The 26558-nt window shown below is 49.3% G+C and overlaps 3 protein-coding genes across 7 annotated transcripts; 2 read left to right on the top strand and 1 right to left on the bottom strand.

Moving 5' to 3' along the window:
* Positions 1-462: 462 nt before the first annotated feature.
* On the top strand, positions 463-7401 carry LOC124064242 (ras-related protein Rab-8B). The gene is made up of 8 exons (XM_046398537.1): positions 463-766; positions 3200-3260; positions 3373-3433; positions 3961-4038; positions 4528-4617; positions 4707-4772; positions 4858-4908; positions 5272-7401. Exons 1-8 carry the CDS (start codon positions 643-645, stop codon positions 5359-5361), a joined length of 621 nt encoding a protein of 206 aa, XP_046254493.1. The 5' UTR covers positions 463-642; the 3' UTR covers positions 5362-7401.
* On the bottom strand, positions 6781-26504 carry plekhg4 (pleckstrin homology domain containing, family G (with RhoGef domain) member 4). 3 transcript variants are annotated; one of them, XR_006844238.1, is made up of 23 exons: positions 26205-26504; positions 24807-25013; positions 24294-24417; positions 24116-24209; positions 23744-23830; positions 23357-23473; positions 22877-22975; positions 22510-22785; positions 22246-22368; positions 21975-22166; positions 17438-18396; positions 14604-14853; positions 13708-13797; positions 13315-13539; positions 12958-13128; positions 12697-12877; positions 12504-12620; positions 11810-11951; positions 11626-11726; positions 11101-11288; positions 10553-10615; positions 9049-10042; positions 6781-8771 (listed from the first exon to the last, which is right to left on the bottom strand). XR_006844238.1 is itself a non-coding variant. In XM_046398446.1 (22 exons), exons 1-21 carry the CDS (start codon positions 26284-26286, stop codon positions 10577-10579), a joined length of 3864 nt encoding a protein of 1287 aa, XP_046254402.1. In that variant the 5' UTR covers positions 26287-26504; the 3' UTR covers positions 6781-10042; positions 10553-10576. The 3 variants fall into 3 exon arrangements, 2 of the variants coding, with proteins under 2 accessions (XP_046254402.1, XP_046254415.1); XM_046398446.1 differs by having other exon boundaries at positions 6781-10042; XM_046398459.1 differs by having other exon boundaries at positions 6781-10042; positions 17450-18396.
* LOC124064238 (leucine-rich repeat-containing protein 36-like) lies at positions 7768-9783 on the top strand. 3 transcript variants are annotated; one of them, XM_046398515.1, is made up of 5 exons: positions 7768-7902; positions 8073-8527; positions 8601-8715; positions 9068-9198; positions 9648-9783. In XM_046398515.1, exons 1-5 carry the CDS (start codon positions 7884-7886, stop codon positions 9753-9755), a joined length of 828 nt encoding a protein of 275 aa, XP_046254471.1. In that variant the 5' UTR covers positions 7768-7883; the 3' UTR covers positions 9756-9783. The 3 variants fall into 3 exon arrangements, with proteins under 3 accessions (XP_046254471.1, XP_046254481.1, XP_046254460.1); XM_046398525.1 differs by lacking the exon at positions 7768-7902 and having other exon boundaries at positions 8048-8192; positions 8436-8527; XM_046398504.1 differs by lacking the exon at positions 7768-7902 and having other exon boundaries at positions 8048-8527.
* Positions 26505-26558: the final 54 nt, after the last annotated feature.

The following is a 26558-nucleotide window of genomic DNA, read 5'->3' as shown; positions in this document are numbered from 1 at the left end:
TGCTTTATTCTCGAAAAAAGTTGGCATTTTAATAAGTACAATAGACTCCCAACACTCTTGACTACATGATAAAATCCAGTATTAAACAAAACTAAATACAGTTAAGTCGGATTACAGTAATGAATTATCACATCGTTTGATAACAAACTCAAACACAGCAGATAATTATTGTGTAAAGACGAACTAAGACTAAAGTCATGTCCGGGCAAAAATGATCTGATATTCATCGGATAATGAATATCTGAAGGAAAATCGATAAGCGACTGTCAAACTATGAATATATGTGTCTAATGATTAAAGGAAATAGCTCGCAGTTACACATACGCACAATTGTATGAGTGTTAAAATGGAAGACGGTTCTGGTTCTGTTACATCAACAGACGAAATAGCCGTTTTGTTTTTGTTTTGTAAAGGAAGCATTTTATTCTGAAAAATCTGCGCCGGATGTTTGCAGCGGTGTATTCTGGGTAACTTGACATGACCTTAGTGTTTCCGCTCCCTCTTGGTCCTGTGTCAGTCGAATCCAGTTCAGAGCCAGTGTTCCCAGTAAATCCAGCGTGACCAGCAGTGTCGGCGGGTCGCGGAGTGCGAGTCCGGACGTTCCGTTAAATTACCGGGAGCACCGGGACAGACGGCGGGAAAATGGCGAAGACGTACGACTATCTGTTCAAACTGCTGCTGATCGGTGACAGCGGCGTAGGTAAAACCTGCCTGCTGTTCCGGTTTAGCGAAGACGCCTTCAACACCACCTTTATCTCCACCATCGGTGAGTCCACCTCTCCCGGTCTGTAACGGAGCCCCGACTCCGTAAACAAGCTGTTAGCTGTTAACGGGAACGAGAAGGACGTTAGCCGCGGAGCTAACGGTTGCTGGCCGGGAAAGTGAAAGCGTTGGATTGGGGCGGGGGGGCGCAGATGTTTCAGGTGACCTGTGATCCCTCTGATCTGAACCAACACCCACCAGTTACAGCGATGAACTCATCAGTAAAGAAGCAGTCCGCATGTTTTTCGTCAGAGCTCGTGTGGTGAGTCTGTGTGATGTCTGACCACGGAACGACAGACTCTGAGGAGCTTCTGAACGAAGCTTTCAGCTCTTTCCAACATGGAGTCAGAACAGGAAGCCAGAAGAAAGCAGCTTCCTTGTGCTCTGACTGGGGCCATCATTAAAATGAGTGTCGATGAAGTTTCTTCTGATCAGACTAACTGCTGCTGAGTGTTTGTGTCACTTTGAGCTTCCTCAGTCACACTGAAGCTTCAGAGTTTGAGAGGATGAGGATGAGGATGAGGATGGGGTTTGGGTGAAGATGGAAAGTCCCTCGCATGCTGACACATCCAAGTTTGTGGCTGCGCAGACTGTCTGCGCAGACTGTCTGCACAGCTCTGGCTGCCGTTTGCTGTCTCTGCGTTCTCTATTCGACAACTTTGTCCACTTTTGACTTTTTCCTCCTCGTCTTGTCTGGAGGCCATCTTGTTGTTGGTGTGTGTGTGTGTGTGTGTGTGTGTGAGTGAGATGGAGGCTTTGCTCATTCTGTCAGATGAAAAGATGAAGTGTGATGGAGAAGAGTGACGATTCAAACTGTGTGTGTGTTTCCGGTGCGTCAGAGCGAGCTGAGCAGAGTGTTACCCTTTTCTGTCTTCCTGGTGGAAACAGGAAGTGGGAACTGTCTTCTTCGGTCTCCACAGCAGTGCTGTGTGTGTGTGTGTGTGTGTGTGTGTGTGTGTGCGCGTGGTCACACTGAAGAGCCACTCAGGATAAAACCAGTAGAGGAAAGTCAAAGCAGAAAAGGTGTTTTTCCTTCTTGTGTTTCCCGTACTTCGCCTTCGCCCAGCGAGCCGGTTTGTGTGGTCAGGGACAGGATGGTGTGCGTGTTGCGAGTCTCTTTAGTTTGCTTTGGGGACCACCTGTCCTGTCGTCCTCACCTGCATCACCTCCATCTGTGGACGGACAGACAGACGGACGCCTTCGCCTCTGCTGGTTTCCTCCCAGTTCAGCTGCTGGAACTCGATGAATGTTAATGAGCTCCCATGATGCTCTGCTGCTGTGGTGAGACAGAGGACGCAGTGTCAGAGTCAGCTGACCCTGACAGAGCGTGTGTGCGCGTGTCACATGAACACAGCAGTTATTCTGATCTGAGGTCAGTCAGTTGGAGCCACAGGCGGGCTGCTCTACAGGACAGACACAGGAAGTGGATGACATGTGTATAGATCAACAGTACAGTATAAAACACAGGAAGATGAAATCAGATCAGTAATAAAAAACAGATTCATTTTTATTGATCTGCACAGTGATACACTGTGGGTTATTGGATTGATGAGTGATTAGGAGGAGAAGGAGGTCATTGACCTGATCTGCTGAACATTTCCATAACAACCAGCAGTTTCACTTCCTGGTGACGGAATGAAAGCAGACGAAGACAAAAATGAAAGGCTGGACTCATTTCCTGCTGACTGAGGATCAGCATGGAGACAAAGACTGTTGGATCAGATTATAACATGAGTGAATAATAAGCTGCTCTGAGGTCTGCACTTACTCCTTCCGGTCATACTTTAATGTCAATGAAATGTTTAACCCTCCGTGTTTATTTCGTAATGGACCTCACAGAGATGGTATTCGACCGTATTGATCGTACTGATCGGCTGGCTCACTCGATGTCTTCTTGTCTCTCACATCCAGACTTTTATTTTAGTCGTTACAACAAGAGAGCTTCTTGTAGCCACATAACATGTTGGGAATAACTCGCAGGGTGGCGTCGAGGTGGAAACGTCCTCAGCTCACCCAGCAGCTCGTCACCCTCTGAGCAGGAAGCAGCGGAGGAAACCGAGCTGTCAGACTTCTTGGAAACACATTTTCTGCGTGCGGCTACAGGAAGGAACATCTGTCTGTTAAAAATATCTTTGACTTCCTTTGTGGCCACGCAGAGAGACGTGCAGTCAGCGTACAGTTTAACGCTCTGAGCTGAGAAACAAACGCACCCTGGGGTCGGGCGGGGTTAACCACGGCAGACTCAGGTGAGTGAAGAGGAAGTCTGTCCTCGATCCTGCACGTGAGGAAGCCGCACTGATAATCGATAATCTGAAGAACTTTGGGGAATCGGTGAATTCTTCTTCTTTGAGTTTGATTGAACCTGCACTGTTTGTCCTGATGGTGGCGCTGCAGCGAAGGCTCAGTCTGTGACTCTTCTGTGTTTCTTCTGTTTCAGGAATCGACTTTAAAATCAGGACGATCGAGCTGGACGGCAAGAAAATCAAACTTCAGATCTGGTGAGTTTGCAATCAATGAGCCTATCAGTGAGGATCAAAACATCAAAGCTGGTCTGTTTGTTGAGAGCTTCACTTTGAGCTGACGCAGAGTGTCTGCTTCCTGTTGGTGCAGGGACACAGCAGGTCAGGAGAGGTTCAGGACCATCACAACAGCCTACTACAGAGGAGCCATGGTGAGACACACCCCTTCCTGCTTACCGCTCTGCTACTGGACAGACCAGGTGTCACGGACAAGAGGCTAGCTAGCTAAGCTAACATTACAGCTCAGGAGGACACTGCCGACATTTACATCCTGTCAGTCCTGTCGTCTGTGAATCGGCGCACGCTTCCTTCTGCGGAGTGATACAGATAGAAAATAGTTCCTACATGATACTGCTCATGACAAGTTCCGGTGACCTCCAGGCAGAAGTCTCCAAAATTCTGCAGCTCATTTTAAATGTGTCCAGTCTGTTCAGGGGGACAACCTGGGGGGAAGTGGACTATGGACAGTCATGGTACACTATCAGTGGCACAAATGTGTACTGGCGTTCAGTATGACCTGATTTCAAGCAGCTGTGAAATGTGGTCGCACGCTGAGACGACCTGTGATAGCTTCATACTGATGATGATGATGATGATGATGAGTCCACTGCAGTGGGTCTGAAGCAACAGGCCTCTCGCTACTGTGCTGTGATGTCACTTCCTGCCTTTTGTGTTCCAGGGCATCATGCTGGTGTATGACATCACCAACGAGAAGTCCTTCGATAACATCAGGAACTGGATACGCAACATCGAGGAGGTACGCCCCACCCCTCTGACATCACACCGCATGACATCACACCACGTGGAGTGCGATGAACGACAGTGACCTCACTGCTCGTCAGGCCGCAGCTTCTTCTGCTGTGGTTTAATGTCAACGCAGCTGGACTCGCCGCCTGTACCTCCAGCAGGCGTCTGGAAGGAAAACACGATGGCATTCATTGATTATGAAGAAGAAGACGAAGAATCACTTTATTGGCAGTGTGTTGTTACATACACACACTGAATTTGTCTTCGGCATTTAACTCATCCTTAGTTGAACACACACATGCAACACCTGGCAAATTACATACATCAAGCACCCGGGAATCAGTTGGGGGGGGTTGAGTGCCTTGCTCAAGGGCACACTAATGGAGTGGGGGAGCATTTTTCGCATTAATCACTCCACCGCTTCTCCAACCTCTAGGCCACGGCCGATTGACTGACTGCGTTCACCTGTTGTCTGACGTCCTTTGTTGTGCGTTTTCAGCATGCGTCTTCAGACGTGGAGCGAATGGTTCTGGGAAACAAGTGCGACATGAACGACAAGAGACAAGTGTCCAAGGAGAGAGGAGAGAAGGTGAGAGAAACTTTATTGATCCCACACAGAGACGCCAACGCATCCAAACTGTCCGCTCAATCAAAACCTTCTCTCGTCTCGTTGCTCAGCTGGCCATCGACTACGGGATCAAGTTTTTAGAAACCAGCGCGAAGTCCAGCATCAACGTGGAGGAGGTGAGTCACGAGTTCGTCACTTCTTCATCGCTTTGGAACGTACAAAATGAAGCAGAAGCCTTGTTGACTCACCTCTCGTTTTCAGGCCTTCCTCACGCTGGCCAGAGACATCATGAGCAGACTAAACAGGAAAATGGTGAGTTTATCCTCACAGCGTCTACTTCAGTTTAAGTACAGACACTGCACTGTCAAAATACTGCATTAAAACTCAATTCAGTGAAGTAAAAGTACTCATCCTGCAGCCGGGCTCATTTCAGGGTCATACAAATACACGAAAGGTGGTCATCACTTGACTGCTGGGACATCATCAGACAGACAGACAGACAGCCAGTGATGGAGGGACAGACAGACGGATGGATGGACAGAGAGACAGACAGACAGAGATGGAGAGACAGATGGATGGAGAAAGACAGACAGACAGACAGTGTTAAGACAGACAGACAGACAGTGTTAAGATGAAGACTTGAAAACTTTTGCGCTTGTCCTTTGTTTCCTGCAGAATGACACCAACCCGCCAGGTGGAGGAGGGCCAGTTAAAATCACAGAGTCTCGCTCAAAGAAGAGCTTCTTCAGGTGTTTGCTGCTGTAGGCGGGGCCTCCTCTCAGACCTCCTCCTCTCAGACCTCCTCCTCGGGCTCCTGCAGAGCTGAGCCTCCTGTTGCAGGAGGACGACAGGAACAGAACTATGGACACATGAAGAAGAAAACGTCTCTTCAGAAAGTTCCTCTGCTTCTCAATCAGCTCAAGTCTTCTTCTTTACTTCCTGTACGGCCTCCACCTCTTCTTCCTCCTCCACCTCCTCCTGTTTTAATGTTTCATGGCAGCTCAGCAGGAGACGCAGCGTGTTGAAAAAGTTTGTAAAGAAAGAACATTAAGTGATGACGAGCAGAGGTCAGTTTGACATCAAGTTTTTTCAGTGTTACCAAAGCTTGTATGGAGTGATGTGATGTCTCACTCCAACTCCGTTTAAGTGTTGCAGCAGCAGTTTTGTTACACAGACAAAGACGCATGAAGGCCCGATGATTATAATCACCGTCATCGATCAGTCAGTTCAAACCAGCTGATGTTTGTGACAGAAAACAGGCTTTATTACACACGGTTAATTATTTGTATGCGCAAATTAACATAAAGTTAAATGTTTCAATAACCATCAATAAATCAAACTAATAGTTTATTCATCCTTTTAATTCAGATTTCCTGTTAGCAACATGTCATGTCTCCTGTCAACAGGTCTCCTGCTGTCAGATCTTTGATATATCAAATGATATATGAACTCAGTCAGCACCGGCGTCATTCTGTTGGTGCCTCAAACATACGCAGTGTTTTAAGCATCTGAATATTTCACGGATCTTCGCTGGTTTTCGAGCTGCTGCCTTAAACTCCGTTCGTACCTCCGTCTTCGTGTCTGACGCGTCATTAACTCAGATGTCTTCTTTTGTGGTTCCGATGACTCGAGTAGGAATCAGCTGACATTCAGATGGATTTCTGTCCAGTCTGAAGTCCTCCCTCCTGTCAGAGGAACCTGATCAGAAATATTAACCTATCAGCTATCTGTATCGGTCTACGATCAATACTCTGATTAACAATCTGATCTGACTGTGGGTCGGCGTTTGTTTGACAGAAAAGCTTCATCATCATGTCTGGATGGTGATGATGATGATGCGTTCAGGCGCGTTGCTCTGTTGGTTCTGTTTGTTCTCTGAGCTCCACGGTCTGATCCTGCAGATCTGATCTGTTGATTCAGTCTGCTGCTGCCCGCGTTGGCAGAGCAGCAGTCAGGTGTTGAAGCTGACTCAGGATCAGCCGAGCTGCAGACGTGAAGCAGTGAACGTGTTGGGCAGACTGATGCTGGAGCAGACGTCAGGCCTGTAAAAACATGTGCAGCTCAAATGCTCACTCGCACATTCAGACTGAGAGGCGTTCACTGTCTCCTTGTTTTTCTGAACTTATGAAGTTCTTTTATATTTTTGTATTTTATTTCTGTGATGCTCTTTAATATGCCAGAAGGTTTTTTTTAATCAAACTGTTGTTTAATTCTTATTTTTGTATTAATCAGAAATACTTCAGTCATGTCTTCAAAACGCTGCATTCAGGTGCAGCTGCGTTCATTCTAATTTCATGATACTCACCATTACTTTACACCAAATGACTGATTTATAAACTCAGCTCCTTTTGAAACGCTGAAATGGCTGATGTCCCAGCTCGGAGCTCTTCGTCACTCCGACGACATCATCTTCACTTCATCAGAGTGGAAAACGTTTTCTACAGTGAAAAGCTGTCAAGTGTTGTGTTTACGGACTGTCAGATACACACAGAATCACCCGATCAGTGCAGATCAATACTGAAGTGACGTCTCGTTCAGTTTGTTCAAAATGTTGAGAAGCAAAAAGGTAAAGACGACATCACTTCCTGTGTCTGAAAGAAGTCAGGAAGTGAACGGTTTGAACTGAACCGAAGTGGACTTCAGTTTTGATAATCAGCTGAACAATAACCGATAATCATGTCATGACAACATGAAGCCGCAGGAGGACCGAGACAGAAAACTGACCTGAGCGTCTCGTGTCTCTGCTTCCTGTTGGACCTCCGGCATCAACATTTCTAAGACAAATATTAAATTTTTACATCAGTCTGTTGTTTTGTTGGAGTTTTCATTTTTTAAAAAAGCTTAAATTTTATTTGTGAGTTTGAAGCATGTTTACAGTCTCGTTTGAGATGTTTGTTATTGCTTCTAACAGAGATGGCAGCCTTTGATTACTTAGTAATGATCAGTTAATGAGGACAAATCACAAATCAATCAGAAATGCTTCGGTGGGAGATGATTTAACCTGCTGCAGTGTGTGTGTTTGTACTCCAGACAAACTGTCGCCTTGACGACCAAACACAAACACTCACCTGCAGCAGGATAGGAAGTCTCTACCAGTCGTCTCTGCAGGAGTCCTGAGACCGGCAGGATGAACCCAGACCAGCTGAGAGGATCTGGGCCTTCAGGGAGAACCACATAAGAGGTCCTCAGGTGAGTCAGTGCACCTGGGAGCAGATTTGCAGGACACTCAGAAGAGGACAGAGAGGATTCGTCTTCCTTCTCTCCTCAGGTGTGGCACTTTCCTCCACATGAAGAGCTGTGATGAAGGTGAGTTTATCTCCTCCTCATGTCCGTGACTAAGGGGGTGGGGTCCAGGTGCTCCTCTGCCTCCCGCTTCTCTTCACTTTCTCCCCCAACATACCGTAGAAAACCAGAGGAGGTGTAGTGATGGCTCCTCTCCACTTCCTCTACTATGAATTGTGTTTGTACGTCTGCAGACAGGTGTCCTGTGGCCCGGCCTCCTCGCTCCTGTCTGCGGTCCGGACCAACCAGGGGCACGAGAGTGACCTTCAGTTGGGACTCGAGGCTGTGTGAGGAGGAGGAGGAGGAGGATCCAGGTGAAGGTCAGACTGTGTCAACTCCACTTTTCCAACCGCTGCTGACTTTAACCACAGGTCAGAGGTCTCCTAGACCTCCTCCTCGTCATCAGGCGATGAGGAGTGTAATTGTTCTAACAGCCAATCGTCTTCAGAGGAGTCTTGATGACTTCACTGGTGACTTCAGTCAGTTGTTGTTTCCAGACTCATCAGCAGGAGGCAGCGTCGTTCCAGGAATCCACCTGTGTCTTCCTCTCTCTGCAGATCTGAATGATGCTGCTCAGCACTCACAGGAAGTGGGTGTTTCTGCTGATCGTCCGCAGGGCCACACCTGGTCAGACACCTGGTCCCTTCAGGTCAGTGGGAGGAGACGATTCTGTCCGAACATGTCTGTCAGCTTACGGTTGAGGTTTGCCGTTTGTGTTTCAGAGCGGCGGGTCTGTTGGTGTGTCGGAGCTGTCGGTGGTGCTCGGCGGTCTGCTGCAGCTGGTGGAGCAGCACTGGAATGGACCCGGATCCCTCCGGCGACACCAGCAGTTCCTCAGTAAACCCCGCCCCCCGCCATCTTTATTGTGGTTCAAACACCTTCTAAAATAAAATCTGTAGAAAAAGCTTGTATTATTAGTGCTGCAACACCCCGTCACACATATTGATATCAACAAGCAGACTCTAAACAGAATTTAAAGACTGCTGCACATGAATTTTCTGCCGTGCGGACTGACGGCCTGAGCCGGTGGCGTCCAACACTCCTGTCAGATCTGAATTAGATCAGATCCAGCCTCAGCACATCCAGAGACCAAACAGTTCTGAGAGATGTTCAAACAGATTGGGTTTTTCTTGAATGGGTCAGATGAGCTGAACTTTAAGGTTTTCTCACCTGTCGGTGGTGTGTTCAGGTGGATCATACGACCTCCTGTCGGAGCTGCTGCAGCCTGCAGGGGGGCGCGGCCCGCCGGCCAAGGGGACTTCACAGAGTTGTGAACTGGTCCTGCTGAGGAGGAAACTGGAGAGAACTGAACTTCAACTGGTCAGTGACACAAACACAATCAACTTTGTCCTCCAACCAGCTGTTCCCGTGTGAATGAGGTCACACTGATGATGAGGGCCGGAGGTGCTGGTCCTGCAGCCACAGCTCAGGGCTCGGGATGCCCGCAGGACAACAGCTTCAGTCCATGTTTCACTGGGCCTCCCTCACTTTGAGATGCACTTAAATTATTCTCTGATTTTCTCTGAAAATCTGACAGCTTTGTCACAGACATTAATGTGTAGTTCACATTTTAAATAAACGTATACAAACGTCATGTACTGAACACAAAACACCTGAGCAGGTGGGTATGAAAACTGTCAGAATAATACTCATTTAGACATCAGACTGTGGTGGTTTTGTGGAAATCTGAAACCAGTTTGCTGTGGATCAAAACATTCTGATGTCCTGACGCCTCACACACACTCGCTGTGTGTGTGTGTATGTTTCAGGAGAGGATGAAGAGTCGGCTGCTGTTGGCGCTGAAGGAAAACTACCAGCTGAGACGAAGTCTTCAGCTGACCTCAGAACAGCAAACACACCGCGATGATGTCACATGACCCACATGATATCCTGTTAGCAGTTAGCCCTGGAGCTAACTGCTCACTGACACAAACAGATGCTGCAACGTCAGTTTTGAACAAACTCATTTTTTTTATTTTTCAAGTAAGAAAAGTAACAGCAGATGCTGAGCTGTGGCTCTATTTACACACATGTACAGTTAGTCCAGCTGACCCCAGAGCAGCTCAGAGAAACTACAAACTGCAGCTGCCAACGAGAGACCAACTTTATCAACTCTAACAGTCGTTATTTACAGGAGTCCACAGACTGCAGCAGGAAGACAGGCCTGCAGACAGACAGGGAGAGAGACAGACACATAGACGGTTTTAATGACACGTGAACACTGTGTGTATGGCAGCTGTGCACACGTCTCACCAATAAACAAGTGAAACTGAAAAGTGAGCGACTGCTGTGTGGTAATGAAGCTGAAACGATTGATCAGTTGATTGGAGGGAAAGACTTCATGATCGTCTTTAACGACGCTTCAGAAATCTTGTTTAAGAATGTGACTGATTTGAGGTCAGTGTGGTCACATTTATCTCCATCGCGATAAACGACAGCTTATTGATCTACTGTTTGTGTTTCAGAGGTAAAAATTACATCACTTCCTGTATTTGCCATGTGCTGAGTCATCAGTCAGACACACTTTGACCTGCTGTGGTCTGTGATTACTGGACCAAACCTCCAATAGCTGATTATTAGATCAATAAAGACGGTGATTCTGGTGACCTGCAGTGAGTTAACCTGTGAGGCAGCAACACCTGGACACATGGCTGCCACAGGTGGGTTCACTTACAGTCGAGTCCATCGGTCAGCTGACTCACACGATGGTGACTGGGCTGATGACTGGAGCCGCCATCTGAGGACAGACAGACAGAGTGGACACGTCAAAAGGAGCACAATTTACTTCCTGTCAATCAAAAGATCAGTGAATCCACTCATCAGTGATCGACTGCTGTGGTGTCGTTCAGAGCTGATGATCAGCAGCGCAGCCTGATAATCGATATAAAGTAACCACTGACTGTAACTAAGGACAATTTACTGAAGTACTTCAAAGGAGTACAAGTTTGAGGTACTTGCACCTGAGTATTTCCATGTTTGTTCACTTTATCCTTCCAATAAACTACATTTTGGAGCTAGTACTGTAGTACTACTCCAATTACTTTACAAAGTCAGATTATTGACAGAAAATACAACCACTGTGATGAACAGTTCTTTTGGATTGACTGATTTTATCAGCAGCCAATAATCTGCCGGGCCGATAACCGACCAATCGGTGCTGCGGCTCTCAATCCACACCTGGTTTACAGGTGAACAGGAGGAGCTCGCTGTCTCTGTACTCACAGCTGAAATGTACTGGCTGTTGACGTGCTGCTTGTTGGAGGAGCAGGACGAGGAGGACGAGGAGGAGGGCTGAACGGGGCGGCTCGGCTCGTCGGGCAGCGCCTCCTGCAGGTGGGAGGACACGCAGCCGCTGTCAGAGCCAGTGGAGCCGGACAGACAGTGAGACGACGAGCCTGAACTCTCTGTGGCTGAAAGACAGAAATGACCTGCCGTCACATACGAGCGCAACGTCAACCGTGATGATGTCACAGTGATGTCAGGCTGTAATGAAGGAGTGCCCAGGTGCCCTGCTGGCCACTGGAGAACCCGTCCGTACACCTGAGACTCCAGCAGGAGTGACAGAGTGGCCTCCAGCATCACACGTCAGACCCACCTGTCTTCTTCTGTCCAACAGTGTCAACAATGACTGGACAAACGTTCATGAAACCTGTCTGATCTGACCACCGACCGTCACAGCGAAACTCTCTCGAAACGTGCTGTTGAGAGAGGATGAAACCTGATCATCCTGACTGTGTGTTTACGTACTCATGGAGGGCTGGCTGCTGGTCTCGTGCTCCTGCTCGTCTTCCTCAATACAGGAAGTGGTGAAGGAGCTTTCAGCAGCAGGAGAGGAGGGAAGGGTTTGGCTGGAGGAGGAGGACACATGGTTATAAAATGGTGGTACTGGACTAAACTGGACTGGAATAGACTGGTGCTGTACATGCTGTACCTGTACATGTGCAGGTTGAGTGGGCCCAGCAGGCTGGATGATGACGGTCCAGATGACGGAGGGTCAGAGGTCACCATTCCTCCTTTAAAAGGGTTAGAGTGATCGAAGACCGAAACAGCAATGGACGCCCGTGTTCTGGCCCCTGAACACACACGCGTGCGCGCGCACACACACACACACAAACACACACACACACGTGTTTGAAAATGTCCTGTGTCATGTGACCCTGCTGGTGTCTGTTCATACCTTTTCCTTGTCTACAGGTGAGTCACACACATCCTCCAGACCTCTACAACATGTTATAGAAGGACAAAACTTGACTGGGCTCCGCTGGAGTCTGCCTGTCTGTCTGTCTCTCTGAGCCTGTCTGTGTGTCTGTCTGTCTGTCTGTCTCTCTCTGAGTCTGTCTGTCTGTCTCTCTCCAAGTTTGTCTGTCTGTCTGTCTCGCTCCATCTGCCTGTCTCCAGGTCTGTCTGTCTGTCTCTCTCCCAGTCTGCCTGCCTGTCTCTCTCTGAGTCTGTCTGTCTCTCTCCGAGTCTGTCTGTCTGTCTCTCTCTGAGTCTGTCTGTCTCTCTCCGAATCTGTCTGTCTCCCTCCCTCCCAGTCTGTCTGTCTGTCTCTCTCCCAGTCTGTCAATCTGAGTCTGTCTGTCTCAGTCGGAGCAGTAAGCCTCCTGTGGACGTCTGCACGTTACCTCTGCTCTTCATGATGTAGTGAACAGCTCGGTCGCTGATGGCCGCGTCACTCGGCTGGATGTCCAGAAATGGTTTGCTGCCCACCCCCATCGACACCATCTCCTTCAGACGCATTTCTGAAACCCACAGACAGAAAGTGATGATGTGGTCTCAGGTGAGGACAGCTGCTGTCTCTCTGTCACTTGTCTGTACCTTTGTTCTTGGTGGCCTGTGTCCACAGGATTCGGGCGATGTCGGTGGTCCAGGCATGTTTGACGTCCGGTGTGGAGGCTTGAAGAATGAAGGTCTGACTCTTGGACGTCCTCCTTCTGAACCAAATCTCAAAGCGCTGGCCGTTGTCTCCCGTGGACTCTGTCAGACCCACATCTGCTGTCTGAAGGACAAAGAGGATCTTCAGGTTTGACCTGTGGGATCCCACCTGACTGACTTCTGGAGGTCTTCAACCGCTCTTACCTTGAACGAGTGTTTGTAAATGAAGACGTCCAGTCCTCCCTCCATCTTCTTGGGTTTACTGAAGAGAATGAGCTCTTCGAACAGGAAGACGTGACGCTGACATTTCCTCCTCCCGGTCCAGACAGTGAACTCGTCCTGACGGATGAGCTGTCCCTGTTCCTTCAGGTTCACCTGGACGGAGGGAGAACAAACTCTTTGATCTGGATTCATTTAGCAGCTAAACTCAGATCTTTGGAATGAGAAGTCAACCAGACTGATGTGGATGAACGTCAGAGACACACAGAGTGATGATGATGATGATGATCTGTGCGGAGGCATTTAACGACTGCTCTGTTGTTTCTGCTTTAATGAACTTACGTCACAGTCTCGGATGGCGTCCATTGCCAGCAGGTCGTTGCCGTGGCGAAGCTGGAACTTGACCATGTGAGTGGCTGCCTGCAGTGCTGCGAGCTCCGCCTCCTGAGCTACACCCACCTCCTTCATGAGGTCAGTGAGAAGCAAAGCATATTTACTCATCCTCTGGACAGGTTTCAACAGGTAGGACGACAGGTCCATCTTATCTCCTAACTCCACCTGCTTCTTCTGTGGGAGAATGAGATGGAGGAGGGGGTCAACGGGGGTCGGAAGAACGTGTGGTAGAATGTGTGACATGGCTCAGGTGAGACCATGGTGGAGGTACAGGAGGACATGCAGAGGTACAGGTGGAGGTACAGGAGGAAGTGCTGGCCTGCTGATGTGTGCAGTCCTCACCCTGAAGAAGGAGTTGCCGTGGTTTGAGAGCAGAGCGTCAGACTTCGGTTTGTTCTTGCTGTACAGAGCGTACAGACTGAACTGCTCCTGCTGTTCACACATGCACACACACACAGGTACATTTAACATGTTGCAGCAGGTGTGTTCAGGTGTGTTCAGCTCTGAAGGTTTAAGACTTTCATACTGAATTCATCCACACATTTATGTCCCATTAATGCATATGACTAACTCAGCTTCTTCCCTGGAGTCCTTGTGCTTTCTGGTCTCTCAGGTTCTCATGGGTCGTGGTTGGACCTCCTGCTGCGGTCCTGCTCGAAACTCACTGCGATTACTACTGTTTAGTCATAATCTGTTTTAATTCTATTACTACTCTGCTGCAGCTGCTACCATTATTACTGTTACTAATATTGCTATAATAATCACCATAGTATCTCCTGTATACTTCATTGTCATTATTATTAACTACAGTTCCAATACTTCTGGTATTATTACTGACCCACCCCCCTCTCTGTCTGTCTCTCTCTCTGGCCATCCACATTGAGTCGGGTCTGCTCCCAGGTTTCTGTCTTCTAAAAGGCAGTTTTTCCTCTCCACTGTCGCCAAGTGCTTGTTCAAGGAAAAATGTTGGGTTCTCTTTATTACAAAATTTAATTAACGAGTTTGGTCTCAACCTGCTGTGAATTTGCACTATATAAATAAACTGAATTGAAATTACTTTAACAGGCTGACCATCACACGTCCAGAAGTTTCCTCCTCGAACTGACTTAAAACAGTCAGGATACTCTCAGTGTGTACTGACAGTCACAGAAATACACACAAAACTGAACCTTTTGACAATAATAATGTCTGCTTATGGTCAGGTGATACAGAGGAGAGTGTGCGTGTGTGTGTCTTACGTGTCGGAGGAAGCAGTGTGGCACTCTGAGCGGGTGTTTCCAGCAGGCCTCCAGCTCTCTCAAGAAGAACTGACTGTGGAAGTCCAGAAGCTTCTCCAGGTTTCCGAAGACGACGGAGCGTTTCCCCCTCAGGTCCTGAGGAAGGTCGGCTCGGTCCATCTCAGGGAAGTAGTGGTGGATGATGTAACGCAGAGAGCGAACGTACTCCCGCTCTGTGGTCACCATCTCCTCCACGATGTGACGCAGCTTACTGCCAACACACATACACACTGCGGTCATCAGCTGCACACGATCGGAGTGCGTTAGACCACGTCCATCCCATAGTGTGTCAGCTGATCCGACTGCCTCCGCCCTGCAGTTCCTCTACCTCTCCTTTAACTACCTCACCGAATTCACAGACTCTGTTTCTGGATACATAACAAAATGCATAGAAGATGTAAGCATCACCAAGGACATTACAGTAAGAGGAAATGAAAAACCCTGGTTTACCAGGGAGGTACGTGAGCTCCTGAGAGCACGCAGCACTGCTTTCAAGTCTGGGGACAAGGAGGCCCTCAAATCAGCCAGGGCCAACCTGCACCGGGGCGTGAGAGCAGCCAAGCGTGCCTATGGACAGAAAATCAACTCCCACTTCACAGATACAAAAGATCCAAGACGCCTGTGGCAAGGCATCCAGTCAGTCACAGATTACAGGCCAGCCCCCCTACTGTCTGAGGACAACACAGACTTCCTCAACTCACTTAACACCTTCTTCAGCCGGTTTGAAGATAATAACACCTACAAAAGCCCCCGTCAGCCCAGACAACATAACACTTCAACTGGACCCAGCGGACGTGAGGAGGACTCTACTCAAGGTGAACCCCAGGAAAGCTGCAGGTCCAGACAACATTCCAGGGCGTGTGCTCAGAGACTGTGCAGACTCACTCACTGACGTCCTCACAGACATCTACAACACCTCTCTGAACCAAGCCTCCATACCAGCAAGCTTCAAAGCCACCACCATTGTACCACTACCAAAGAAGTCACCAGCATCATCACTAAACGACTACAGACCCATAGCACTCACTCCCATCATGATGAAGTGCTTTGAAAGACTAGTAAAGGCCCACATTACATCCACCCTCCCCACTACCCTGGACCCATATCAATTTGCATACCGCCCCAAGCACTCCACTGATGACGCCATAGCAACAGCACTCCACCTCTGCCTGGCTCACCTGGAGAACAAAAACAGTCACGCACGGATGCTGTTCATCGACTTCAGCTCCGCGTTCAACACTGTCATCCCCCAACATCTGGTGAACAAGCTGAGTGCAATAGGCATCAACACTCCACTGTGCAACTGGCTGCTGGACTTCCTCACAAACAGACCGCAGACAGTCAGAGTCGGAAACAACTCCTCAGCGACCACCATCATAAACACTGGGGTGCCACAAGGATGTGTGCTTTCTCCTCTGCTGTTCACATTGATGACCCATGATTGCTGCGCCAGATCTGCAACAAATCACATCATCAAATTTGCTGACGACACAACAGTGGTGGGCCTCATCAGTGACGACGACGACTCAGCATACAGGGAGGAGGTACACCAACTCATCAACTGGTGTGAGAGGAACAACCTGTCACTCAACGTCAACAATAACTGTGGACTTCAGGAAAAAACACATGCACATCACAGAAGACCTCACATGGACCACAAACACCACCTCCCTGGTCAAAAAAGCACAGGCACGACTCCATTTCCTGCGGAGGATGAGAAGAGCTGACCTCCCCACATCTGCACTCACCATCTTCTACAGGGAAACCATCGAGAGCATCCTGACCAGCTGCCTTTCTGTCTGGCACGGCAGCTGTCTAGCTGCAGACAAGAAGGCACTACAGAGGGTGGTGAGGACTGCAGAGAAGATCATCAGATCACCACTACCAGCCATTCAGGACCTCTACACCTCACACTGTTCCAGAAGAGCAATAACCATCATCAAAGACCCCACTCACCCAGCACATAAACTGTTCTCCCTACTACCATCAGGGAGGCGCTACCGCAACATGTGGTGCCGCACAAGCAGACTGAGAAACAGCTTCTTTCCACAAGCCATCAGACTCATCAACACACTGATGAACACTCCATGAACATTTCATGACGTCACTCACACTTTACTCTTTGCACCTTACATACTGCATCCTACTGCACATACCTGTATGTCCATTGACTGTACTGCTGCTGCTGTGACTGTGTGTGTGTGTGTGTGTGTGTGTGTGTGTGTGTATTTATTGTACATGGTTGTATCAGTATGTTGTCCTTTTACTGCACACTGTGTGTGTTTGTTTGGGTGTATGTGTATGGGTGTGTGTGCGTGTGTGTGTAATTATTGTCACTGTCTTACCTACATGTTTAGTTTTTAACTGCACATTGGAGACTGGTCAAACAAAATTTCAATTTTCTGTGCTAACCCGTTACATAGATTTTTGACAATAAAGTACACTTTGACTTTGACCATTTCTTCTTCTCCTGCACTTCACCTGCATCCTACGCTCAGTCGTCACCCCTAGTGTTTCTCGTCCTCCACCAGGGGGCGAGCTAAAAAAGTACTGCAACATCGGTACACTAGAGAAGTAATGTATTATTACACACTTCAGTATGAGTATTACTGATGCATTTAGGCACAAGCAGCCAATTTGGGAGCTTCATAATACACGTACCAAGTACCTCAAAGTTGTATTCAGGGACAGTTTAGGATTTGGGTAAATTTACTGAATAACTTTTGATCACTACAGGAAAGCAGGATAATTACAATAACAAATCAGCTCGATATATGTGACATCATTCCAGTCACCTGATTACCCACCTTCCCCTGGGTTGGGCATCTGCTGCCGGGCTGCCGTTGGTTCTGGGTGTCCCGGGGCTGTACAGCCCCTGCCCTGCCCAGCCGTGAGCAGCAGTCCTGGGGCAGAGCGTGCGGTCGGCTGCCTCGGTGCTGCTCACCTCCAGACCGCGGATGAATACGCCCGTGTTTCCTCTGCGCACCGGCTCACTGAGGGCGCGGGTACACGGTCCGTACCGCGACACCTCAGGGGTGGAGGGACAGTCAAAGCTCTGAGTCTTCCTGAGCTGCTGCCGTCTGCTGAAAAAGGAGGAGGGGGATGAGGAGGTGGATCCTGCTGACGAGGGGGTGAAGCTGGCAGAGGAGCCGGGGTGGAGGAGGCTGGGGCTGGAGGAGGAGACATCCACCCTGTCTGATGGCTCCTCTGAGGAGGCACTGCGGAACAAACGCCGGAGGAGCCGTGTGTGGTGGGAGGTGAAAGGGGAGGAGGCAGGAGCAGGGGTGGAGGTGACAGGGAGCAGGGAGGAGGAGGAGAAGGTGGTGGTGTTACGAGGAGGTGAGGAGGAGTTGGTGTCATCCTCAAGAGGGCAGGAGGAGGAGATCTCACGGAGCCCCCAGAGTCCTGACAGTGTTTTTGTGGAGGAGGTGGAGCTTCTGCTGTCGGTGGAGTCAGAGCGCTGCCTGTGGGCGGAGTCTCGTGTCCTGAGGGCCGCCTCCATCTTCCTGTCAAACATCTTCTTGGTCTCCTGACACTTGGACCAAGCAAAGCTCCACTGATGGAGGCCTCGCTCGCCCCGCAGCTCACCCGCCACCACCTTCATCTCTTGAAAACGACCGTCTGGGATTGATGGGTGCTCGCGCTGGTAGTCCTCCAGGCAGGCAATCACAGCCTGGCATTTGTCTGGCAGCGTGCACTCCTCCATACTGATAGCAGCTAGGTGACGCATACCCTCCAGCGCCCAGCCATAGGCCTGCAGACAGAGAGACACATGACATCACACAAAGGGGGCGTGGCCTCAGGTTAACAACACTTCACATCTCAAACTGAACAGCCGATGAGCTCAGGGGATGACGTCACCCTGAGGAAGCTTTGATGTGTGTGTGTTTGAGCGCCACAAAAGAGGGGGAGGTGTGAGTGTGTGTGTGTGTGGTAGAAATAAAAGAGGAGGCCCCCATCCTCCACACATGGACTCAAAGAGTCTTTGCTCTCACAGTCAAATAAGAAGAAGGGCAGAGAGACGGTGACAGGAAGTGAGGACCAAGACTCAGGCACAGTGTAAACAAAAATGGAGACAGAAACCGTCAGTGTCTCTGGGCAGACCCCAAGCACAGTCTACAGCTTCTGACTGCTGTGAGCTCCACACTCCACACACTGTGAGCTGTGCTGCCCCAACCTGAAGCTACCTGAGGACGATCCATCAGTGTTCACACACACACACTACGGTTACAACCTGGATTTACTGATCTGAACTACTGAAACTCTCGCCTGGAGTTCAGCGAAGCCTCAAAGACTTTAGGATCTGCTCTACTCACGCACAGTTAACTGCTGTTACGGCGACTCCAGCTTCAGTCAGATTGCTGTCTAACAATGAAACCATATGGACCAGTGAGCGCACACGCACGCACACTCACACACACACAGTAGGTCACTGGGTCATCTGTATGTGTGTGTGTGTGTGTGTGTGTGTGTCGGCTGAGTGCTCTTCAAACTGATTAGCTGGCTGATGTGTCCTGATCACTGCAGCCGCTCAGTTCCCACACACACACACACACACACTTGCAGGTGTGTCCTGTGTCCTGCTGTACGTAGAGGACGTCCACACTACATGCAGATCCTCTCATGATGACATTTATGTCACACAGACCCCAGCGGAGCCTCATGCACTTGCAGCAGTGTGGAGTCTAACTGGGAGGGGAGGAGGAGGAGGATGGACAGACTGATGACCCAACATTACATTAAAGGTGAAATCAGTGTTTTATTGTCTGTCTGGTCTGATGAATACAGTGCTCAGTCTGAACACAACCATGTTTTTGTACGTTCGACTTTCCCAGCAGCCACAAACTAACCACTCTGTGACATTCATGGATCTGAAGGTGGGGGGGACTAAACACTGTGACACAGACAAAGACGTACATCTGAACACGTCCTCATGCAAGCAGACTTCCACTTCCTGTCCAGCTTCCACTCTCACAGTTGGAGCTGACCAGTAAAACCAGTCTGCTCCTCCAGGACTAATTAAACAACTTATCTCTTTGCTGTGGATGTTTCAAAACAAAGAGAAGAGAAGAGAAGAGAAGAGAAGAGAAGAGAAGACAAGACAAGAGAAGAGAAGAGAAGAGAAGAGAAGAGAAGAGAAGAGAAGAGAAGAGGGCTGACTGGTAGAACCTAATTAAAATAACATGTGGTTGCTATTGTGCTGCAGAGACAGTAAGAGGAGGAGGAGGAGGAGGAGGAGGAGGAGGAGGGGTAATGCAAGGCTGACCAGGACCAGACAGGCTCTGGTTTTTGGGGACAGTGGCCCTGCGGGGCTCCAAGGCTGGACCCAGTCAACCACAGAGGAGGGGGGGGAGGAGGGAGGCAAAAAGCCCTCCAAAACCAGATGAAAGGAGTAGGTGAACGGCTCCATGAGAGGAGGAGGAGGAGGGGGGGTCTATTTCAAACAGTTAACACACCAACACAATGTGTGGAAGAGGAGCTCCTTGTTTAAACGTGTTCTGATTTTACCAGGTTTTATCTTCACCTTTTAAAACTCACAGCTGCTGCTTCTGGTTGCTGTTTGTCAGATCTGCGTGCGGCTCAATAAAATGTTAGAAACAGGGTCACACACGCCTTTCTTGGTCGGGAATACTGCATGTGCAATGTCTGTAAGAACAAGAATTTCCCTTCAGGGATAAATAAAGGAATTGGAACTGATTCTGATTCTGATTCTGAAGACGTTCCTCAGGAAGCTGAGTCAAACCAAATTAACACAAAGTGTCCTCCACCATTCGGAGACATTCAGAAACATCGCGTCCCTGGATGTCGTCAGTACACATCAGCTGAGCGTCAAAACAACCACAAATCATTCAAACACAAACCACAAACTCCCAAAACTTATTTCACACTGGAGATCTCAACATCCAAAGATCCTAAAACCGTGTGGGAGAACCTGACGTCTGAGCGACACCAACAAGTTACAGCAGTCTGGACCAGAACTTGAGTCTCCTCCTGAGTGAGGAACACACATTCAGCAGGACCTGAGACACCACAGTGACCACCACAATGTTAGCACTCACACACCAACAGAAGGACACAAGCTAATGTCTGTTATCTCACTCAGATCCCGCTGACTTTCTGCTGCAGGAAATAAACACAATGCAACACACACACACACACACACAGGGATGTGCAGAGATAGAAGAGTAGACTGGCATTCAAATCAAACTGAGTTAAAGTAATGCCAACTCAACACCAACCGAAGAACTTAAAACACACAAACACAGACACACACAAACTACACAACCCCACACTGTTACGGCTGCACTACTTCACAACTCCAGAGTGTGTATGTATACATGTGAGTAAAGAGTGTATCGTACCTCAGTGTGTTCTGTTGAAAGCGCTGCAGCCTGACTGAAGGAGGCAGAGAGCAGCAGCCGACCACACACACACACACACACACACACAGGCTGAATAGCAGATGGGCGGTCTCAGGAGGAGGGGGAGGGGAGGGGATCACCACGGCAACAAAGACTTGTGAAAAGGAGTGAAAGGAGGAAGGAGGGAAAACTTGGCACGGGAGCGATACCTGGACCACATACTCACACATGTACACACACACACACACACGGAGTGTGTGTCTGCGCGTGTGTGCGTGTACATGTGTGAGTATGTGGTCCAGGTATCGCTCCCGTGCCAAATCCCCCCCGTGAGCTCACTCACTCACACAGAGTGTGTGTGTGCGTGTGTGTGTGTGAGGTCAATATATCAGCAGGGCAGTGTATCAGAGTGGAAACTTGACAGTCAGTTCACTGCACAGATCAACACACACACACACGCCTCCCTCCTACAGTACAGGGTCATGTGGACAAAGACCACCACCCCCTGCACGCCCCTCCACTCCAGAGTCTAGTACACAAAACAGTATTGACCCCGTCTCTCTGTCCCCCCTCCTGGTCTCAATACAGGCTGTCAGTTTGACTGCAGGAGGACGATATGACGAGGACGAGGAGACAGCTGCTCTGTTACACACTAAACTAAGAAGCAGCTGATGGACGTAAACTGCAGTTCAGCTGAAGGGGACCTTGAAGACTGTGATTCTGCTGAGAGGAGAAACTGAAACTGCAGCCAAATCAGCACCTGGTTGACCACATGAAGCTGATGCTCATTCATCCACTAAATACTTTTGTTATCTTTGCACAATGTAGAAAATGAAGTCCAGTTCAGAGAACGTTTGTATGAGCTGCTGGTTGGCAGTCAGAGGGTGTGGAGTCGTGTGACTGCAGCCACTCACAGCACTCAGGCTGCAGTCTTCTGCACCCCCTTAAAGACTCAGTCACACTGCGTCACCTGGTCTAAGAAGCGGTAGAGTCGAACAGCCCGCTCGATGTTCTGGCCTGTGGTCTTGACCCGCTGGGAGAAATCCTGAAGCTGAGCCCAGAAAGAATGAACTTTAACCTCGTAGTCGTGGAGCTCAGCTGATGACACGTCACCCCAACGCTCCAGACTCGTAAGCAACGCCTCAGCTCGCCTACAGCGCTCCTACAGAAACAAGACAGGAAGTCAGCTGGAGAGCGTGTGTGTGAGAGTGAGTGAGAGAGTGTGTGTGCGAGTGTCGTACATATGCAGCCGTGTGGAAATCTCTGAAATCCTGTTGTTTTTTGTTCAGGAGCTCCAGAGAATCCTTTGGTTCATCCAGACTCTTCAGACAAGGCTCCCCGACTTCCTCCAGCCACGCCCTCACCTGAACAGGTTAGGTCAGTTAGTTAAAGGCAGCCAACCACTGCTCATCTCACCAGCTCATGAACGGTTCCTGCACAACTGTGTGCTGACACACCATCCTGTCCATGTGACACAGGAGTGTACTGAGCGTGCTCAGACTGACCTCAGAGAAGCCCTGCTCCAGACTCCTGAACTCCACAATGAAGTGCAGCTCCTGAGTCCTGGAGTTGGACAGAGTCACCAGGCGGTGCAGCAGCTCGTCCACCTCGTCGTACAGAGTGGACACCGTTTCCACCGCCGCCCGCTGATCTCCTGTCACACTGATGCTGCGGAGCCGCGACAACGAGGCTCCGCCCTCCTGCTGTAACTGCACCAATCGGCTGTCCTCAAGGATGCTGCGCATCACCGCCTTGTACCTGGACAACAGCAGCTCGGCATCCTGGGAAACAGAGGGAGGTTTGTTGAGTGGTCTGCGGACATGCAGCTGAAGGACTGAACTGGTCTGAAAACCGTTCACGTCTGGGTGTTACCTGAGCTGCAGCAGGCAGAGGTGTGGACTGCAGGATGTTGATGGTTTTCTGCAGCAGCTTGATGACGTTTCGGCACTGACTGCTCAGCTGCTCCACTCTCTGACGGACAGAAAGAAGAGTCAGGATGAAGCCTTCAGTCCAGCTGTTGGCTGCAGAACATCTGCAGCTCAAACAGCAAGAGAAGCTCCACAAAGCCGCTCATGAAGTCTCTGCGTCAGCTACAAACTCACACACCAAACAGAGACCCACAGCAGCACTGACTCCAACATGTCAGTGCTTCTGTGGGTCTCCTTCAATCTTACATGAACACACAGGAGGTCCAACTAAGACAGCAAATAAAACAACAGCAATCAGAAAACTGAAGCAGGAGACGAGAGCGAACTTAGGACTCTGGTGATGACCACCAGACAAACTGAGCTGAGGTCTGCTCGACCTGACACTGTGTGTGTGTGTCTGTGTGTGTTCTGACTCAGTACTGACCAATCTGAAGCAGAGCCAGCTGCTCTGACTGAAGCTCCCAGACCCTCCAAACTCTGCAGGAAGCTGCTGGAGATCCACCAGCTTCTGAACTGACTTCAGAGAGCTCAACACCTCCACCTACACAGCAAACACACACACAATGACAACACACACACACACACACACACACACACACACACACACACACACACACACACACACACACACACACACACACACAGAGTCTGTCTGAGTGTCTTTTCTGTGTCTTTATTGAGTCAGTTTTCTCTTTGTTAAGTTCTTACACACCATTCAAACATCATGTGGTTTCTGTAGTCTGGATAGTGGGTTACAGAGACCTGATGTCCTCAGATAAATACAGACAGGTACACAGGTATCAGCTGTTACCTGTGTAGATGCAGGTTTGTCCACATGCAGAGACGAGTCTTTGTTGACCAGCAGCAACACAGTGTGGAGGGAGCCTGGTATGTTCTCCTGCACACACACACACACACACACACACACACACACACACACACACACAGAGTAAGTCCAGGTGAGAGCAGGTGAATCGTGAGCCGCAGAGCTCTGGTCAGTCAGACTTGACGGGTGTGTGCAGTGTGAGCGTGTCGCCCTCTGCTGGTCAGTGATGAATCACAACACGTGTGTGATGAGGAGCAGCAGATGATCGGACAAGCTGTGCTCACCAGCTGTCAACACAGCATCAAATGAGTGTATTCAGTGTGTGTGTGTGTGTGTGTGAGTGTGGTCTCCACTCACCTGCAGGGAGCGGAGGGCGGAGAACAGGGCAGGAACAGGAGCGGCTCTGCGGGCGTCCACCAGCACCGTCAGCCCAGACGCTCTCACCTCCTTCCTGTTCCACACAGGAAGTGATGTCAGAGGAGGAACACCGTACAGTGACCTGAGTGAGAGCTGTGAAGCAGGTGGGGGTCTGTACCTGAGGGTGGAAGTGTAGTAGAGCAGGAGGCGGAGCAGCTCTGAGCTGTCACAGTCAGGGTTCGACCAAACGGCGTTTGCGGTACAGACCGTCAGCACAGCTCGGCCACTTCTGTCTCTGGTCCCTGCAGAGAGAGATGAGACAGACGACGGGATGATGCATTCACGGACATCAGGAAACATCCTAACAGCACATAACACTGACTGAACTACTGCTGACAGCACACAGGATCATCAATCTTTGCTCACACTGATGAATGAAACAAAAAATAAACAAAACCTATGAAAAATAAAACCTAAAACAAAACAAACTTAACTCTTAACATCTGTTAGAGTATCGGCGGTCCGTCCTCTGAGGGCAGACCGTCTCATTCTCAGAGAATGAGGCAGTCCGTCCTCTGAGGGCACACCGTCTCGCTCTCAGAGGACAGATCACCTCATCCTCAGAGGACAAACCGTCTCATTCTCAGAGGACAAGGCGGTCTGTCCTCTGGTTTGGCTGTGTTTTTCTCACCTGGCAGACACAGAGCTCCAGATCTCAACAGCACACTGTAGAAGCTGGACTGGTGGGACTGGGAGGACTGGATGAGCTGTAGCTGGAGTGTGTGACCAGCTGACTGGTCCAGCTGTAGCGAGGCTGCTGGTTGTTGTGGTTCTGCTGCTCTGGGACCAGTAGACAGACTGACCTGTGAGTGGACTGGACACAGCGCACTGCTGAGACCTGTGGACACAGTACTGTACTTGTGAGGACCTTCGCTGGTTAACAGTAGACACAAAATGCCCCCATGACATTTCTCTATGGGTCTCTATGAGGACTGGAGCACATCAGACCTGAACAAACTCTTTACATTGTGTGATAACTGAAGACATTTATTTTGATCAGATTGCTAAGTTTAGCAGGTACAGAAAAACAACCTGGTGGAAGCACAGACGTCTCTAATGTTCACGTCGTCCACGGCTGTGGGACAAGACTTACCTCCAGCAGAGGCTGATGAGCTACCAGCTCGTAACGTCGCTGCCTCACTCCTGAGTGTGTGCATCATCTCTTTCATGTAAGACAAGGTTTAATTACGACTTAAAGGTCTTTCTGTGTATTCATGTGCTCTTTGTGTTCTTTCAAAGATGGTGCTGCGAAGGGCTTTAAAACAAAAGATTTCTCTGACATTTAAACGTCGCTTTCGCACTCAGCGCATCCCCTGCTCATGCAGACACCACATCGGGATGATGTGCACACCGAGAGGACATGTGGACTGAATGTGGACAGAGAGGAGACGCTCGTCCACACACACTGTCTCCGGGGTTTGAAGCAGACTGAAGACACATCAAACTGTTTCTGTTTTGGTCACGTATAACCTCGCGTGAGACATCTGGTTGGTTTTGTTTAGAAATTCCAAATAAGAATGAATGTGACTGAATGAGATATGGTTAGTTTAAACAACAGAAGCCTTCATTATGACCTGCATGTTCTCATCTGAAATCACATCGACACTCATCACTTCCTGTGATTTTGGGGTTTGGGGTTCACAGTAAAACGTCTGGATTCTGATCAGCTGACTGTCAGCAGGTTTGGGTTTAGGGACTTGCTGCTATTACAGCAGTTCAGGTAAATATTTTAAACCAGCGTCAAAGAACCAAATAATTCAGAGGGGACCAGGACTCAGCAGTCCAGTGACTATAGACTGAGAGCAGTTCTCCAACATCCAGACAGGAGTGTTAACACAGGCTGAAGCATGTGTGTGTGTGTGTGTGCGCTGACTGAACAGGATGTTGAGGAGGAAGATAAAATTGTGGGGGGGGGGGCTTAATTCAGCCAATCAGAAGAGAAGGAGGGGGAGACACAAAGAGTCTGATGTTTTGTGGGATGAAAAGCAGGAAGGAGAAGAGACTGAGGAGGAGAAACAGGTTTGCATACCTTCAGTCTGAAGCTCTGAAGTTCTTCCTCCACCAGGCTCCTCACAGCTGATCTCCTCCTCCTCCTCCTCCTCCTCTTCCATTTCCCAGTGGGGGTCAGACTCATCTGGTTCAGCCCAAAGTGAGCTGGACTCTTCAGACTGTGTGTGTTGAGTGCTGCACTCTTCAGTCTCACCAGAATGTGTCTGTGGTGTGTTTTCAGAATAAGAGTCCTCAGTGTGTGTCTGTGGTGTGTTTTCAGAATAAGAGTCCTCAGTGTGTGTCTGTGGTGTGTTTTCAGAATAAGAGTCCTCAGTGTGTGTCTGTGGTGTGTTTTCAGAATAAGAGTCCTCAGTGTGTGTCTGTGGTGTGTTTT

This window comes from Scatophagus argus, chromosome 1 (assembly GCF_020382885.2).
Source record: "Scatophagus argus isolate fScaArg1 chromosome 1, fScaArg1.pri, whole genome shotgun sequence".
NCBI lineage: Eukaryota > Metazoa > Chordata > Actinopteri > Scatophagidae > Scatophagus > Scatophagus argus.
This window is presented reverse-complemented; position numbering and strand designations above follow the sequence as displayed.

Excerpts from the sequence above, each read along its gene's own strand:
- LOC124064242 (XM_046398537.1), top strand. The coding sequence starts at position 643 with ATGGCGAAGACGTACGACTATCTGTTCAAACTGCTGCTGATCGGTGAC. Across the intron at positions 3,434-3,960 it reads CCTACTACAGAGGAGCCATG|GGCATCATGCTGGTGTATGA; the intron begins GTGAGACACACC and ends TTTGTGTTCCAG. Across the intron at positions 4,909-5,271 it reads GCAGACTAAACAGGAAAATG|AATGACACCAACCCGCCAGG; the intron begins GTGAGTTTATCC and ends TGTTTCCTGCAG.
- plekhg4 (XM_046398446.1), bottom strand. The coding sequence starts at position 26,286 with ATGGAAGAGGAGGAGGAGGAGGAGGAGGAGATCAGCTGTGAGGAGCCT. Across the intron at positions 22,786-22,876 it reads CTCTGCCTGCTGCAGCTCAG|GATGCCGAGCTGCTGTTGTC; the intron begins GTAACACCCAGA and ends TCTGTTTCCCAG. Across the intron at positions 11,952-12,503 it reads CTACATCATGAAGAGCAGAG|GGGCCAGAACACGGGCGTCC; the intron begins GTAACGTGCAGA and ends GTGTGTGTTCAG.
- LOC124064238 (XM_046398504.1), top strand. The coding sequence starts at position 8,048 with ATGAATTGTGTTTGTACGTCTGCAGACAGGTGTCCTGTGGCCCGGCCT. Across the intron at positions 8,528-8,600 it reads CAGACACCTGGTCCCTTCAG|AGCGGCGGGTCTGTTGGTGT; the intron begins GTCAGTGGGAGG and ends TTTGTGTTTCAG. Across the intron at positions 8,716-9,067 it reads GCGACACCAGCAGTTCCTCA|GTGGATCATACGACCTCCTG; the intron begins GTAAACCCCGCC and ends TGGTGTGTTCAG.